The 17,515-nt window shown below is 40.7% G+C and overlaps 2 protein-coding genes across 6 annotated transcripts in view; both read right to left on the reverse strand.

The window, feature by feature from the left end:
• Positions 1-510, reverse strand: part of tmem25 (transmembrane protein 25) — a 13,967-nt gene extending 13,457 nt beyond the window's left edge. For all 3 annotated transcript variants that reach the window (XM_016497295.1, XM_016497296.1, XM_016497294.1), the window contains exons 1-2: positions 448-510; positions 73-154 (exon numbers count right to left, since the gene is read on the reverse strand). In XM_016497295.1, the coding sequence (XP_016352781.1) occupies positions 73-148 (76 nt within the window). In that variant the 5' untranslated portion in view covers positions 149-154; positions 448-510. The remainder of the gene's footprint in view (positions 1-72; positions 155-447) is intronic.
• Positions 511-5,218: 4,708 nt separating this feature from the next.
• sik3 (SIK family kinase 3) overlaps positions 5,219-17,515 on the reverse strand; it is a 43,790-nt gene continuing 31,493 nt past the window's right edge. For 2 of the 3 annotated variants that reach the window (XM_016497291.1, XM_016497293.1), the window contains 8 exons: positions 16,007-16,068; positions 14,994-15,100; positions 14,649-14,913; positions 12,158-12,855; positions 9,748-9,890; positions 7,832-7,961; positions 7,594-7,724; positions 5,219-6,394 (listed from right to left, as the gene is read on the reverse strand). In XM_016497291.1, the coding sequence (XP_016352777.1) occupies positions 7,603-7,724; positions 7,832-7,961; positions 9,748-9,890; positions 12,158-12,855; positions 14,649-14,913; positions 14,994-15,100; positions 16,007-16,068 (1,527 nt within the window). In that variant the 3' untranslated portion in view covers positions 5,219-6,394; positions 7,594-7,602. Of the gene's footprint in view, positions 6,395-7,593; positions 7,747-7,831; positions 7,962-9,747; positions 9,891-12,157; positions 12,856-14,648; positions 14,914-14,993; positions 15,101-16,006; positions 16,069-17,515 lie in introns of those variants that run through there. The other variant, XM_016497292.1, reaches the window with a different exon arrangement.

A 17,515-nucleotide genomic window follows, 5' to 3' on the forward strand; every position in this document is an offset into this window, starting at 1 on the left:
GTGAGTGTGTGTGTGTGTGAGTGTGTGTGTGTGTGAGTGTGTGTTAGTGTGTGTGTGTTTATTTGGTCTTACCTGAACAGGCCCAGGACAAGGTGTGAAAGAATAAAGCAGACAGACGTGTCCTCTGCCTCAAACTCACACGGGGCATAGTCACCTGCACACACACACACACACACACACACACACACACAGAGGAGATTCTCAGACAGTACACTGATACACAAGTCTACTGACCGTCCGCTATCACATGTAAACGAAGCAGTGAATCCTTCATACTCATGCGTGTGTGATTGAGATGCATCAGTCAGCAACACAAAACACAGTGTTTCCAGCGTGATGCTGACATGCAGAACTATCATCTCACAGCTGCAGAACACACACACACACACACACTGATACTGTACATATGATGCACATCACATAAATCACACACACTCAGTGTTTTACCTCTGTGCACAGAGACGCTGCTGACTCTGACCGGTTGAGGAGCCATTCAGAACACACACACACACACACACACACACACACACACACACACACATTTAAAATCCTCCGGGGTTTTGACGAGTTCAACGTCGTCTGGTCTTACACAGCCGATAAAGACAGGAATGTGACTCTTATATCAGCTCTCTGCCAGGTCCGGTGCGGACAGACGCTGAAACTGCCTCAGCGTTCAGTCTAGCAGTTTATGGCAAGCCGATTTAACATTTAATCCTTAACACATACTAGTGCCTATTTTAATGCTACTAGTACTTATTTTAAGATACTAGCATCTATTCCATTAAGTACTAGAGCTTATTCTTTAGGTACTAGCAAATTTTTAAAGATGCTAGTTCGTATTCACTAGATATTAGTGCTTATTTATTAGATGCTGGTACTTATTTCAGTAGTGACTAGTAATCAGTGTTGGGTACGTTACTTTAAAAAATTGTATTTATTACTAGCTACTAATTACATCTTCAACAATGTAATTAGATTACTATGTAAATTACTCTCTCTAAAATAGTATTGCATTACTTATTACTAATCACTTTCTAAATACCATATCAACCTCGACCAGTTGAATTATACAAGGAGAGACATGAAGATTCAAGATTCGAGATTCAAGATTTTCATTTGTCACATACATGGTTATATAGGGAATATATGACCAGCAGTGAAATGTAAGTCAGGTCCGCTCCATGGACAGTGCAATTATTAAAGAATACAAACACAAGAAAATTATATATATTTATAGGTATGGAAAAAGTAAGATAAAAAATAAGAATAAAATAAAATGCACAGGACAATATACTGTAGGCTTAATAAATATTTAGATGACCAGGAATGTACAATAGAAGAATGTGCAAACAGGTTGTACATGGGTAGTTATATAGCAGCAATAGAGGTAAAAAAAGTAAATAAATAAAATATTACAGAAATTGCTGTGTGCAAGTGACAATGTCTGTATATTAAGTGTCTTACTGATAATTAAGTGAAGTCATGTTGGTGTTAAGAGACTGAGTTTGAGTTTAGGAGCCTGATGGCCTGGGGGAAGAAGCTCCTCCTAAGTCTCTCGGTTTTTGCCATCAGGCTGCGGAAGCGCTTACCAGATGGCAGCAGAACGAAAACTGCTCTCTTAACTCTTTAAAATAAATAACATAAAATTACATCAATTATTCCTGAACTTAACAAATATAGATTTTGATATTGTTTTATATAGAAAAAATATACTGTTTTATATAGAATTGTTCAATAGTCTATACAGTATCAAATGCAATTACATTAGAAGTAACTGTAATCAAAGAAATTAAATTACAGTAATTAACTAATTAGTACTGCATTACACCCAACCCTGCTAGTAACTATTCTACTGTTACTAGTAACACGTTTCATATTTTTACCACTGACTTCTATGTGGATCTGTCATTCAGATATCAACTATTCAGTTCTGACTAGTATGTATTTCAGTAGCGACTAGTATCTTTGTAAGTATTAGCGTACTAGCAGTGTTGGGAGTAACTAGTTACATGTAACGGCGTTACGTAATTTAATTACAAAATAAATGTAACTGTAATCAGTTACAGTTACTAAAAAATGTGTAATTAAATTACAGTTACTTATGAAAATGTTAACGATTACAACGGGGGTTACATTTGAATATTTACACACATCCACATACAGATTTAATTAGTTTCTTTCCCAAATTGCACTGATTACTCTAAAATATGAGACATATGGCCCTATGATTTTCGTAATGCAGAAAACACAGACTGGTTCGTAGAATTCAGCCATAAAAACGGAATTCCTATAACGTGGAATGTCATGGAATATGCCACATTTTGGACGAATAAATCAAAAGTAGGTCAGTGCACTTGAATCAAAACGTGTCTGTGAATATTAAGCTGCAAAATTACAATATATGAATCCTGCACATTCTGTGTGTCTCTGTGGAAATTAATGGCGCAGACGCGCGGTTTAATTGACTACAAATACTGAAGCGTGTGTGACGCTCGCTGTGTTTTCAGCCTCTGCCGCCTCAATATATGAGTTCATAAACACATAAACATAATTTCTAGAACTGCTCATTTCAACTGAGTCATTTCATGAGCGTTTGACTTTCTTTTGAGAAAACTATCGTCATATACGCACAGACACCATTGTTTCAAAAAGACACCAATGTTTCAGGAGTTTAGTACTCAGAATAGGACACATGATTATTAGATAACCGTATTTGGGTTGATGTATATGCTTTTATTTTTTTTTAATTAACTGTTTTTTTTTCCCCAAAGCATTGTTAGATGCCAGTGTTTTCTGTAGTTATGCGAAGTTTTGGTTTCAAAAACAGTATCAGTAAACTATTTCTTATGATTTTAAATCTGCATTGAACTTCAGATCAATCTCAAAGTAAAAGGCGGTGCTGATTTTGAGGTGGATGTGTTCAATTATTATCTACTTAACTCAAGTGATGAAGGATTTTGAAAGTCAGTAATCAGTGTTGAATACTACTGTAATGTAACCCTGCATGGTGTAAATGTTTGAAAATGATTAACAGTTGAAAACATTTATTTAGAAAAGTAATCAAAAAGCAATTAAAATTAATCAGTTACATTACTTGAATAAAGTAATTGAAAAAGTTATACCATACTAATACATTTTAAATAGGGTAACTTGTAATCTGTAACCTATTACATTTCCAAAGTAACCTTCCCAACACTGCGTACTAGTAAGTATTAATTAGATACAGTACTTATTTATTAAATAGTATTACTTTAAGTCCTATTATCTTTCAAAAAGCTACCAGTACCTAAAGAGCAAGCACTAGTAGCCAACAAATAAGTACTAGTATTTAACAGAACTACTAGTAGCTAATAATACGTACTAGCAGCATGAAAATACATACTAGCACGTTTTATGGATTAAATGTAAAAAGGGCTTGCCATACGCAGAATAATCTGAGCTCGACTCGTCAGGTCTGCTGAACCTCTGCAGTGCAGATTCACATTCAGACCCGAGCAGCTGCACACAGAACTCACGATGAGGAAGAAAAGCATCAGTTTGATTGATTCCTCGGTACAAAAACACTCACTGCGTGAAACCAGACGCTAACAAGCAGTTTCTCTCCCGAACTTCAGAATCAGTCCCGAGGTGAAGGCTGGTAACGCGTAACCTGCTACTTTTCCCTGACATTTATTCAGAGCATCTCCATAGTTAACAGAAACGTTCTCAGAACTAACGTCCACGTAACATTCCCTCAAAGATAAGATCAAACGTTCTTCCAATAGCGTTAATATAATGTTTGTTCAACGTCATCTGGCCTTTAATAACGTTCTCAAAGCGTTAGCACAAAAACATTAGATAACACTTAATTTTAGTGTCCTTGTTACACGTTACATACATTATAATGTTAATAAATAATGCAGAATTACATGCAAGTAACCCTAAAACAAACCCTAATCCTAACCCATATAGTAAGTACAGGTAGGTAATTAATATTACTCGGTACTTGCAGTGTTGGGGGTAACGCATTATACAAGTAACATAATCTGATTACTTTTCAAGTAACTAGCAAAGTAACGGGTTACTTTTTAATTTACAAGGAAATATCGGAGTTACTTTGTTTCCATGTGTTGAGTGACAGCTCTGGTGTTGCCATGGTGACAGAAATCAGGAGTAAGTGCAGAGCGTTGTGATCTTACTGCAGTTATAGACTAAATATGAACGTTTACTCATCTCACTGCACAAAAACACATTCAGTGTTCCTCACAATCAATAAATACTGTGAAAAGCAAACTCAGAATCAAACCTTGCAATGTTAAATTACACAAACATCCTTTATGTATTTAATCCCATTTTATTAACCAATGTCTCTGCTGCTGACCTTCGATGATCCAGTTCAACCATACTAATAAAGACCTTAGATAAACGTAAGACTTGCGTTTCATTTTGTTGTTGCTGAAGACTAATTAAATTTTTCTTCTGTGTCCTCTCCAGAATGGCAGCGCAGCTGAAAGGCTTGTTTGAGCGTGAATTTACATTTCCTTGGGAATGAACCTGAAGGAATGAAAGGGCTTTTATATTTGCCATTAATAGAACCTTTTTCATATTAAAAACAAGCAAGCCCAGCCCAGATGAGAAAAAGTAACGCTAAAGTGACGTAATGCATTACTTTCCATAAAAAGTAACGGAATATTGTAATGCATTACTTTTAAAAGTAACTTTACCCAACTCTGCTAAAATGTATAATTACACTGTAACAAGCACACCTTAAAATACTTTCATGTAACACTTTCTTTAAATGTTACAAATTGTTTCAGAACTTTCAGACAACATTCAAAATGTTTGCAAATTAGTAGAATGGAATGTTCCCTTAAAGTTCACTCAAACTAACTAAACGTTTAAAAAACCTGGATGTTTTGAATGTTCAGAGAACTCAGAAATAATTTTCACAACTTATTTTTGTTAGCTGGCTCTGGCCTGAAACACATGCAGGCACCTCAGTGCTAACATTTACTTATTTCTATAGCGCTTTATACAGCACAGATTGTTCCAAAGCAGCAAAATAAGAGTGTTGAAAATTCATCAATTATGAAACTAATGAAGCAGCTGCAGTCCTGAGTTACATTAGCAGAAGTGCTTCATAAACGAACACGGTGAAGGTGTTTTCTGGTTGTGTAGCACAGTATTACCATGCCATACCGCGGTACTGCCGCTGAAGGAACACACACACACACCTCTGTCATAGTCATTTCTTTATTTATATATATATTTATTATTTCTCTCAGTTTGTTTGGAATCTTTTTTAACCATTGTTGTTGCACTTTAGTATTTTTCCAAAAACATAAAGCCAAAAATAAACAAAACAAAAGAAAATGACAAAGCTCTATAAAGGAAAAGAGGGAGGAGCGAGACACGATGAACAGATGATGGTGCTCTTCATCACAGACTCGCACCCGTCTCTCAGACGATCACATGACAGTTATTGGATTGGTCAGACTGAAAAATCGTCCAATTTGGGCGCGTTTGGGCTTTAAACTCAGAGCGAGACGTGAAACGAAGCATCCGTCCGCTTGGCTAGAAACATCGACATGACATCAGAACAGAAATAAAACCGCGAAATCAACAATATACAAAAGCTTTCCTAACAACATCCACAAAAATAACCGATAAAGCTCTGAAACAGAAATGAAGATGGCCCATGAGCAGGATCTGAGCAACTACCCACAATGCACCTGTCGTCAGACGGTCGGACGGAATGAAGGAGGAGAACGAGAAACAGCGAGGAAGAGCGAAATCGAAAGGAAAGTCACAAAAACTGAAAGTGCAAAAATCACCGTGAGGAAACAAACGCGGCTGTTCTCTTGCAACACAGAGCGGTTTTAATAATAATCGTCATTCTTTTAATAATGTCATAACCATAAAACGTCTTTTACAGAAAACAAGAACAATAATGAGCATTATTCCTACAGAACATTAGCCATAAAAATGCGTTAAAAATAAAAACAGAAGTGAAGAAAGTGGAGAGCGAGTGAGAGTCGGCTGTCCCGGCGGAAGGGGTCGATCGTGACCGGAATGATCCGCCGCGGCGCAGGCTTCACGTGAAATACTTTGGGTTTGTGGCGTTTGGTAAAGACGTCGTCTCTTCGTGTGTGTGTGTGTGTGTGTTTACGTAAGACTCTGTGTTTGCCTTGTACATCAGAGTGCGCGACAGCACCGCTATGGCAACAGTAGGAGGGGTTTCGGATGATTATTGGGCTGCAGCCAATCGGAGACGCTCCCAGCGGAAGAGGAAGCCAAGAGCTCCGCCCCCTGCGTGCAGGCCACACCCACGACACCCCGACAGACAGACGATGAGGATTTGGCATGACAGCACAACACAGCAGACGGATATGAGCTTTATACAGCAAATACACCCCTGCGAGAGAAAAACACACAAACAAACACGTGTGTTAAAGTTACAGACGGAGTATCAGTTACATAAGCTGACGTTGTTAATCTGATAGCCCCGCCCCCTCCAGCATGTCATTAAGTGTCCATCGTTCCATTTTCAGTTAAAGCGTTAGTTCACCAAAAAATGTAAATTCAGAATTTAAATTTTTTTGGTGAACTTTCCCTTTAAGTGCATCATTTAGGTATTTGAAGTGCGCTTTTTCTTTTTGGAATTATCAGTGTGAAAGCACTATCACATTATTAATACTACAAAACAGCACAGAATAGTGCATAAGTATGTGACCCTTTTCAAAATACACACTATGTTTGCATGCACCCTCATAATGCAATTATAATGAGATTTAGGCAATATATTAACACAATACCGCAAACTGATGTGATTAACTCATAATCATAGTAAAATATGCTTATTATAATCGCAATAAACAGGCATGTTTACACCTTAATCACATTATCGGCTCAGACGTACACAGATGATGTTTTTCACACAGCTCCGCTTCTGAAGATGAAAAACCATCCAATACATCCATGGAAATGTGTTTGGCATTTGTAGTTCATCATTTGTGTTGTGCATCGGTGTATGTGGAAAACAGTGGTAAAAATAATCTAACTTCTTAGTTAATATCAGAAAAATGAAAATTAGATGTCAATGGGAGTGCAAGGTTTTGCCTGAGTTGTGTGAACATCTCACGTTTTACCTTCATTCCTATCGTGCTTTATATGATGCAGATTGATTCAAAGCAGTGTCACAGTAATAAACCCATCAGTGACGGAAACTCAACTATGCTTCAGTTCTGTTCTAAAGACAACCGTGTCGTTACTGAGATCAGTTCCGTGTTGATTCAGTCTTTACTCTGTTTATCAGATAATCGTATTATTGGTGCACATGTAAACAACAGGTTACACTTTATTTTAGGGTGTCATTGTTACAGTGTAATTATACATTTAAGTACTGAGTAATATTAATTAACTACTTACTGTGTGGTTAGGGTTTGTCTTAGGGTTACTTTGCATGTAATTATGCATAATTAAATGTTTTTATAATAGTAAGTACATGTAACCTGTGTAACAATGACACCTTAAAATAAAATGTTACCAAACAACGATAGTCATTGTATCCTGATTTGTTAATATAATAAATAATGAAGTGTTGGTGCACTGTACCTGTGTTCATTAGACCCCGGCCTGCTCCACGCTGTACTGCAGATCCGGGGTTTTGTAGCTTAGCAGCATGTCACTGGTGCAGGAGGACGGGTAGCACGTGGCAGGGTGAACGTCTGCCTCCACGTCACACGCTAAACACACACACACACACACACACACACACACAACACCGTCAGTGAGAGAGAGAACACGTGTGTGTGTGTGTGTGTGTGTGTGTGTGTGTAGTGAGTTTACACACCTGACCCCTCCCTCTGCTGCAGCTGCTGGCTTCCTGTCAGAGACGATTGGCTGAGGATGTCCGACATGCGGGCGGAGCTTAGCGCCTTCCCAGCCAATAAGCTCATTCCAGACATGGGCTCCACCTGATCCTACAAAAACAAGAGGTCGAGAGGTTGGCACTGTAACTGCGTCTCACACACACACACACACACACACACGCCCACTCACTCACTCACTCACTCACTCACACACTCACACACAACACTCTCACACTCTCACACGCACTCTCACACACACACACACGCACACGCCCACTCACTCACTCACTCACTCACTCACACACTCACACACAACACTCTCACACTCTCACACGCACTCTCACACACACACACACGCACACGCCCACTCACTCACTCACTCACTCACTCACACACTCACACACAACACTCTCACACTCTCACACGCACTCTCACACACACACACACGCACACGCCCACTCACTCACTCACTCACTCACTCACACACTCACACACAACACTCTCACACTCTCACACGCACTCTCACACACACACACACGCACACGCCCACTCACTCACTCACTCACTCACTCACACACTCACACACAACACTCTCACACTCTCACACGCACTCTCACACACACACACACGCACACGCCCACTCACTCACTCACTCACTCACTCACACACTCACACACAACACTCTCACACTCTCACACGCACTCTCACACACACACACACGCACACGCCCACTCACTCACTCACTCACTCACTCACACACTCACACACAACACTCTCACACTCTCACACGCACTCTCACACACACACACACGCACACGCCCACTCACTCACTCACTCACTCACTCACACACTCACACACAACACTCTCACACTCTCACACACTCACACTCACACACTCACACACTCACTCACTCACTCACACACTCACTCACTCACTCACTCACACACTCACACACAACACTCTCACACACACTCACTCACACACAACACTCTCACTCTCACACTCACTCACACACTCACACTCACACACAACACTCTCACACTCTCACACTCACACACACACTCACACACACACAACACTCTCACACTCTCACACTCACTCACACTCACTCACTTACTCACACTCACACACTCACACACTCACAGTCACTCACACTCACTCACTTACTCACACTCACACACTCACACACTCACAGTCACTCACACTCACTCACTTACTCACACTCACACACTCACACACTCACAGTCACTCACACTCACTCACACTCACTCACTCACTCACACACTCACACACAACACTCTCACACTCACACACTCACAGTCACTCACACTCACTCACTTACTCACACTCACACACTCACACACTCACAGTCACTCACACTCACTCACTTACTCACACTCACACACTCACACTCACTCACACTCACTCACTCACACACACACACACTCTCACACACTCACACACTCACACACTCACACACAACACTCTCACACACTCACACTCACACTCACACTCATTCACTCACACTCACTCACTCATTCACTCACACTCACTCACTCACTCACTCACTCACACACACACTCACACACAACACTCTCACATGCTCACACTCACACTCACACACTCACACTCACACTCACTCACTCACACTCACTCACTCACTCACTCACACTCACTCACTCACTCACTCACACTCACTCACTCACTCACTCACACTCACTCACTCACTCACTCACACTCACTCACTCACTCACTCACACTCACTCACTCACTCACTCACACTCACTCACTCACTCACTCACACTCACTCACTCACACACTCACACACTCACACTCTCACACTCTCACACTCTCACACACTCACACTCACTCACACTCACTCACTCACTCACTCACGTATGCATCGTCGCAGGTCTGGATGGTGTGGTGTCTCTGTAATGATGCTCGCGGTCTGAAAGCGTCTCCCTGCGCGGTGCGTGAGCCGTAGCCGTTATGATCTCCCTCCATCACCCGACACTCTGCAGCATCAGCACACGCCTCTGACACACAAAACAAACACTGATTTCATTTGGTTTGTAGTGCAATATTATTTTCATGATAATTAAACACTTCATTATCATATGAGATACACATCCAGTCAAATGTTGGGAATAATTAAGATTTTTTTTAAATGTTTTTGAAAGAAGTCTCTTCTGCTCACAAAATCTGTATTTATTTTATCAAAAATACCGTAAAAACAGTAATATTGTGAAATATTATTACAATTTATAACTGTTTTCTATGTGAATATATTGTAAAATGTAATTTATTTCTGTGATGCAAAGCTGCATTTTCAGCAGCTATTATTGTATTTTTGATCAGAAGTGACTTCCTTTAGAATTTAAAAAAAAAAATCTTTTTTATTCCAACATTTCTTCAGGGAAGTTTTAACACAATCCCAGTTATATTTGTTGTGCATGCAGATTTAAATAATCAAGAAACATAAGTATATATACATACGACGTAATGCTTGTAAATTAAAAAATGCACATTTATGTTTTTTAAATATAATATGTACTTTGTTATACTGTTTTTTCCCCTGTTATTGCTTGTCTTGTGTATAATGGTTTGACAATATTATATATAAACACAATCACATGGAAGCCTGTTTGCGCCAAGGGATAAAATAAACAAAACAATGGCAATTACAACTTTTAATTTCACAAATCTGACTTTTCCCATAATTCTGAATAAAAAAAGATAGAATTAAGAGACATAAATTCAGAACTATGATATAAACTCACAACTGCAATTATTTTTTAAATTGCCCGTCAAAAGCAAGCTTCCATTCAATCATGGCAGTACAGTACTGTAAGGAACTGAGACAGAGTAAACTGTATCACCTCAAATTCTTTGTGTGCAAATTTAGGAAATGACATTTGATTTATGAAAGTTTGTTTGAAATGTGAAGCACTTTAAACAAAGTCACGTCATTGTTTTCAACAAAAAATGCTGTGCTTGATTTGGTTTATATTTTCTCACGGCGCCCTCTTGTGGGCTTGGGAGAAAATACAGTACCTGTTTCCCTTTAACATCTTTAGAATTTAAATATAATTCGAATATTATTAAGGGAGAAAATTCAAATGTACTATTTCAAACATTTTGCCAGCCTTAATGTAACGAGACGTTCAGAGCTTCAGATCTGCTCACACTTCTGAGGAGGCTTGGTCCCAGTTACATTAACTAGCTCTTAGAACTGATTTTACAATGACTAAACAGCTATTTGACCACTGTTTAACACCGTGTAGTGGCCTACAGTAGGTGACATCAGCGTTATTACATTCTGATGAACGACTATGAAGACTCTCTGTAAGGAACATGTATTACACTACAGAGAGTCCACACTGTAAAAATCATTATAATGGTAAAAGACTGCAAAAATGCTAGGGTAAAAACATGTTAATAGGTTAAATCTAATGGGATTTCATTTCATTTAAAGTAAAATACTGTAATGTATAGTTTTCAGACTAATTCTCTGTGTGACGGCTCATCATGTGACTTAGTCTTTATTGTGATTTTTTTTTGCTTGTCAGTGAGAGTAAACACTCTTTTCTCTGTATGTACACTAGACACTTTTTATAAAAACTCCCTGCTACAAAGACTCAATATGATAATATATGTTTACCTGTGCATTGCACTACAAATCAATTCATCTTGCACGCTGCGCTGCTTATCTCTTTTGCACAAGCTCATGTACAGTATTTATGTGAAGTTCTTGTACAGTCTCAGTTTATGTGTATGTATAGTCAGATGGTTAACTGTTGTTTTTCTTATTCTTCTATTGTTGTATGTTCATATGTTTAACTAGTATGTAGCACCGGGGTCCTGCGAGACACACTTCCTTCCACTATATGTCCACACATGAAGCAGAATGACAATAAAGGCCCGTTCACACGGAGCACGATAACTATTAAGATAACGATAAAGATATAGTTCTAAAAATCATTCTCAGTACTAAAGAATAGCAGAGTCCACATCACAGCTATAACGATAAAGGCACAGAGAAACAATATCGTTGGAATCACTTTCAGAACGATTTTTTCCAGCTGATGAACGATACAAACATTGACAGCCAATCAGAATGAATCCTGCTGTAATGAGCTGGAGAATTTAAAGCGGCAGACGAGCGTGCGCTTAGAATAAACAGACGATATCTTCCGCTCGTGTGGACGCTAATATCGTTATCTTTATAGTTATCGTTCTTGGTGTGAACGGGGCTTAGAGCTCGACTTGACTTGAACTGTAAGTGTGTGAGTGTAGTGTGTACCTCTGGCCGCCGTGCTGCTGTGCAAGTAGGCGTGTCTGTGGGTGGGGGAGGAGCCAAGGGGCAGAGCCAGCATCTCATGTCCCTCAGCGCAGGGGGCGGCGGCTTTGGCCAGCAGGCCCTCGTGATAGGCCGGCATCTCGTCCTCCTCCATGCTCTCCGAGTGAGGGGCGGGGCATTCGGACGGGGTTCTGATCTGGAGCAGGTGATGGTAGTGCTGAGGGGGCGGGCCCTGAGGAGGGGCGGGGTCTAAGCTCTCAGCCACTTGGCCGAGTTGCTGCAGCATCAGCATCTCCCCGTAGTCCTGTGGGTTGGTGGGCGGGGCCACGGCGGTGGTGGGCGAGGCCATGGCACCAGGGGGCGGAGCCGAGCGGAGGCTCTGGCGTTTGAGCAGCGCGGCGAGGTCCTGCGGAGGCAGGCGGGGGTCGGCGTGTCCCGTGAGCGAGTGGCGCGGCGAGAGCAGGCCCTGCAGGGTCGGCGTGACGTGTTGCTGAGCCGGACGATACTCCAGCGGCGTGGGAGAGAGCAGAGCCTGCTGCAGCGCAGACGGATAGCCCTGATAGCCCTCCAGCCCCGGCACCTTCAGAGACGGCCCCTGCAGGTAGGGGTTATACGTGCCGATGATGCCGCTCACGCCCTCGCCGAACATGTGCGAGGTAAACTGCTCGTACATAGCAGTGTGGAAGCGACTCAAGCTGCGACTGCAACACAAACACACGAGCACCACTGAGACCACAGGCTCTAATTAGCATAACAACACCCCCTACTATCATTATGTGGGAGGAGTCTAGTCTGATCTGACTCCTCCCCTCTAACACTGGGTATGTTTACATGGACTTCAGTAATCTAATTATTTAGCTTATTCTAAATAAAACACTATTATGATTAAGGTGTTTACACGAGTTGCTTTTAGAATATTCCTTTCATGTTCCCGTTTTACATTATAGTGCATAGATCGATTAATGGCACACATCATTACGCCCCCATGCGACGCCATCCGACGTCCACTCCAGAATTTCACGTATCAACATACACTTCGTTTTCATTATGGTGCCATATACAGTTTTGGGTGTTTCATATTTACTTTTACGAAAGCTTCAAGTGCAGTTAATTATTTGTCATGCTATACATGCAAACAGACGACAGTGTTGTTGAAGCCATGCTCTTTTGTTTGCCGTCAAACGGTTGAGCACTGTCGTGTATCCTGTTGCAAAATGCGGTGAAAAGTCCTAAACGACGGTAATAATGTGATTAAGGTGTGTACATGTTATACTGCACTTCCATAATGCGACTAAAATAGGAATACTCCACATGTCTTAATTCGATTTGTGTTTTCTTCGAGTATGACTTTAGCCGGATTAAGGTAATCAAAAATCTGTTTACATGGTAGATTCCTAATCGTGTTAAAATCGGAATATTGTTGTCCATGTAAACGTACTGAGTGTTCTAAAGTCGACATGAAACGCTGATGTGTGTAATACAGGACTCTCAAATTCAAATTTCAAATATTAGTTAATTTCTTTTTAAGATGCACATTCAAATGCAGAAGCTGTGCATCCAAATTTTTATGTCAGGAGGTGTGAGATAATGTAGTTTTTGTTAGCCTTTCCAATCAATTAGATGCTGCACTGCTGTGTTGTTAATTCAGAAAATGGTGTAAAAAGAGGGTGAATACAGTACGCTGTCTGTTGAAGCGCTTGTTTTCTCATATTACTGATGCACCTTTATATACATGCACTTTTGCACTTAGCGTAAATAGACACTTCGCTTTTTTATTGCCAGTGTATTGTAAATGTAAAAAAACCCCTGAATTTAGTAATTTGGCATTTTAACACTATTTCACTGAAAGTCTTTTACTGTAATTTTAAAATCAATCTGTAAACTTAAATCATTGCTACTGGATGGTAAAGTTCCATTAACTACAGCTGATGCTTTTTACTGTAAATTTCAGATTTTTTTTACACTGAATGCTGATTTCATGTTGACTTTAAAACACATAATACTGATATGAAAAATGCATTAATCAGTGATCCAGCGGTTCTCAACACTGTTCCAGGTGAAGCGTTCAGTGTTGTGAATCACTGCGTTCATCTGCTAACAGCACTGAGCATCTACTCCTCATCGTCCCGTCTCAGATCCGCTGGAGTTCAGATCTCCAGTGAACGCGACACAGGACGCTCATCTACTGCTAGCACTGGACATCAGCACGTCTCAAAGTACCTCAGCGTCCGGCGCTCAATCGTCTGGACTGATACACCGTCGTCTGGGAGAATCTCGCAATATTTACACAAATCATTTCCACAACAGATGCATTTAAAACATCTACAAGCACTAAACATGCTGAACTGCATTTAATCGAACATAAACAGCACTGATTCAAAATTAAGTAAACAATCAAACCATTTGATTCTTTTTTAAAAACCAAAAATAAAAGCACAAAACAAAACAAAACGAACAGAGCAATCATGAAGCGTTTCCGCGGCGCTCGCGTCACCTGTGAGTTTCTGCGTTATCGGCGCTCAGCTGCTTCCCCAGAACTCTGTGAGAGGGCGTGGCTAGGAAGCCCTGCCGCTGGGCTCCGCCCCCCAGCTCTACCTCCTGCACCTGAATGGTCACCTGCTGCTGCGCGAGCGTGCGGGAGCCTGGCGGAGGCTGCTGATTGGGCAGCGCCATGCGGGGGAGGCTGGTGGGGGGCGGGCTGGCGCTGGGAGACTGGTAGAGGGCGGAGCCATGCTGAAACTGAACCGCAGACGGCCCACCTGTGGGAGGAGTTTAACACGTCAGCGTCACGAGCAACTGCATGTCAATCACACGACAGCTCCCGCTGACAGACACTGACCGTGTGCCTGCATCATCCCCTGACTCCCCGGAGGACTCTGATTGGCTGGCCTGAAGAGGTGGTTGTTGGGATGCGTAGGAGGAGGACTGGAGGGCTGAATACGCAACCTGAGAGAGAAAGAAGCACAGCGATCAGCATCTGTCCATCTGTGAGTGTGTGTGAGAGTGTGAGTGTGTGTCAATGTGTGTGTGTGTGAGAGAGAGTGTGCAAGAGTGTGAGTGTGAGACTGTCTGTAAGAGTTTGAGTGTGTGTGTGTGAGAATGTGCATGTGAGTGTGTGAGAGTGAGTGTATGCAAGAGTGTGAGTGTGTGAGAGTGAGTGTGTACAAGAGTGAGTGTGTATGAGAGTGAGTGTGAGAGTGTGTGTGTGTGCGCGAGAGAGTGAGTGTGTGCGAGTGAATGTGTGAGTATGTGAGAGTGTGAGTGTGCAAGAGTGTGAGTGTGTAAGAGTGTGAGTGTGCGTGCGAGTGTGTGAGTGTGTAAGAGTGTGAGTGCGAGTGTGAGAGTGAGTGTGTGAGTATGTGTGTGCAAGAGTGTGAGTGTGTAAGAGTGTGAGTGTGTAAGAGTGTGAGTGTGCATGCGTGTGTGTAAGAGTGTGAGTGTGTAAGAGTGTGAGTGTGCGTGCGAGTGTGAGTGTGTAAGAGTGTGAGTGTGCGTGCGAGCGAGTGTGAGAGTGAGTGTGTGAGTATGTGAGTGTGCAAGAGTGTGAGTGTGTGAGAGTGAGTGTGTGAGTGTGCAAGAGTGTGAGTGTGTAAGAGTGTGAGTGTGCGTGCGAGTGTGTGAGAGTGAGTGTGTGAGAGTGCAAGAGTGTGAGTGTGTAAGAGTGTGAGTGTGCGTGCGAGTGTGTGAGAGTGAGTGTGTGAGAGTGTGTAAGAGTGAGTGTGTGAGAATGTGCATGTGAGAGTGAGTGTGTGTGTGTGCAAGAGTGTGATTGTGTGAGATTGTGTGAGCGAGAGTCTTGTGAATCTGTGTGTGTGAATGTGTTTGAGTGAGTGTGTGTGTGTGTGTGTTCACCTCTGTAGCTGGTATGTAAGGTGACTGCTGGGCTGGTTTTCTCCATGTCCCAAAGACAGGGCCTGCAAACAGGAAGTCAACATGGTCACATCGCTTCATAGTCACAGTCAGGAGTGTGTGTGTGTATATGTGTATATATTTAACCCTATTAAACCAGCTGTTTCATCATCATCGCATCAAACCAAGTTGCATTCATTTAATTGTAACTCTTCAATCGTTCGCGCCATAGAAATAATTCAAAATGCTCCTGACAGCAGATAACTTTACGGTAAAGTCCTGATTTCCCTCAGCAAACCGCTCAGCAGCTTTCGGGAAGCGTGAAAAGGAAGAATTTGAATGGAGAATTACAGAAAGCAACAGGTCAGAGAGTCTGAAGTCCAAAAAAAATCTTTAAAAAAAAACCCGAGTGAAAACTGTGAAACCCAGTGTCACAAAAAGACTTGTACATATGTAATATAGTCCAGTTTTCAAGTAGAATTGTTAGATTCTTACATTCATGTGCATTCTGATTTCAAAAAAATAAAAAACAGTAAAACATATCCAAATTCTTAAAATTGTAATCTATTTAAATTCTATTTACAAACTCTCAGCGCACAATAACGGTCAATAACTGCAATTAACTGAAAGCTAATTGTTTTCTGAAAAAAAAAAAGACACCTTGCACTTGAAGATATCATATAGTTTTAGAAATTTACAGTCAAAAGGATAAAACATGTAAAAACTACCTATTTTAGCTGCAGGTTCTAAAGGGTTAACTGGTCAACTCCAGTCTCTATTGTCCATCACAGTATTCATAGGTAATGTGCCCCTCTGGCTCTTCTGCTGTAATGATGGTCTTGATTTTAATACTAGGAGTTTCCTAACCCTAAGTAACTAAAATAATGACAATTAAAACTAAATTAAAACAGATATAAGAGCTGATGGTCCTTCAGGGTTTCTGCTCTTTATAACCAATCAACTTTAACAGTCGTTCATGATTCACTGGATCAGGATTTTGAACAATATTTTTACTCAATTTCAGTCTAATGAAATATTTTAAAGCTCTGCATTATTAGAAAAATGTATGTTTGTTATTAAATTGCCCATGGCTTTTATTCAAGATTTGAATCATTTCAATTACTTTCAAGTAAGTTACGTGTGACAAAACCTGCCTTCGGTCACGTCCTTATTTAGAAAAGCGATTAATTAAGTAATAATGTCCTTTTTCATGTGTTCAGTGCGTGTAGTTATTTTTATCTATTCAAAAACAACAGAACCACATGCCCTACTTTGCATTCAATGAATGTGTCAGATCAGGGTTATTACAGTAAACTAAAACCATAAAAACCCATTTCTGTTGAAATAAAATGAACTGAAATAGAGTAAAATATTTTAAAAAATTAAACTCGTTTCAGCTAGTTACCAAAACATTTTTTAATTTCATTTAGTTATTTTTAGTTAACACTTCATGTACTAAATGAACTAAAGCTGAAAAAAAAAAAAAAAAAAACCACTATTTAGACAAAATAA

This window comes from Sinocyclocheilus anshuiensis, unplaced genomic scaffold (assembly GCF_001515605.1).
Source record: "Sinocyclocheilus anshuiensis isolate Anshui unplaced genomic scaffold, SAMN03320099.WGS_v1.1 scaffold1087, whole genome shotgun sequence".
In the NCBI taxonomy this organism is placed as follows: Eukaryota; Metazoa; Chordata; class Actinopteri; order Cypriniformes; family Cyprinidae; genus Sinocyclocheilus; species Sinocyclocheilus anshuiensis.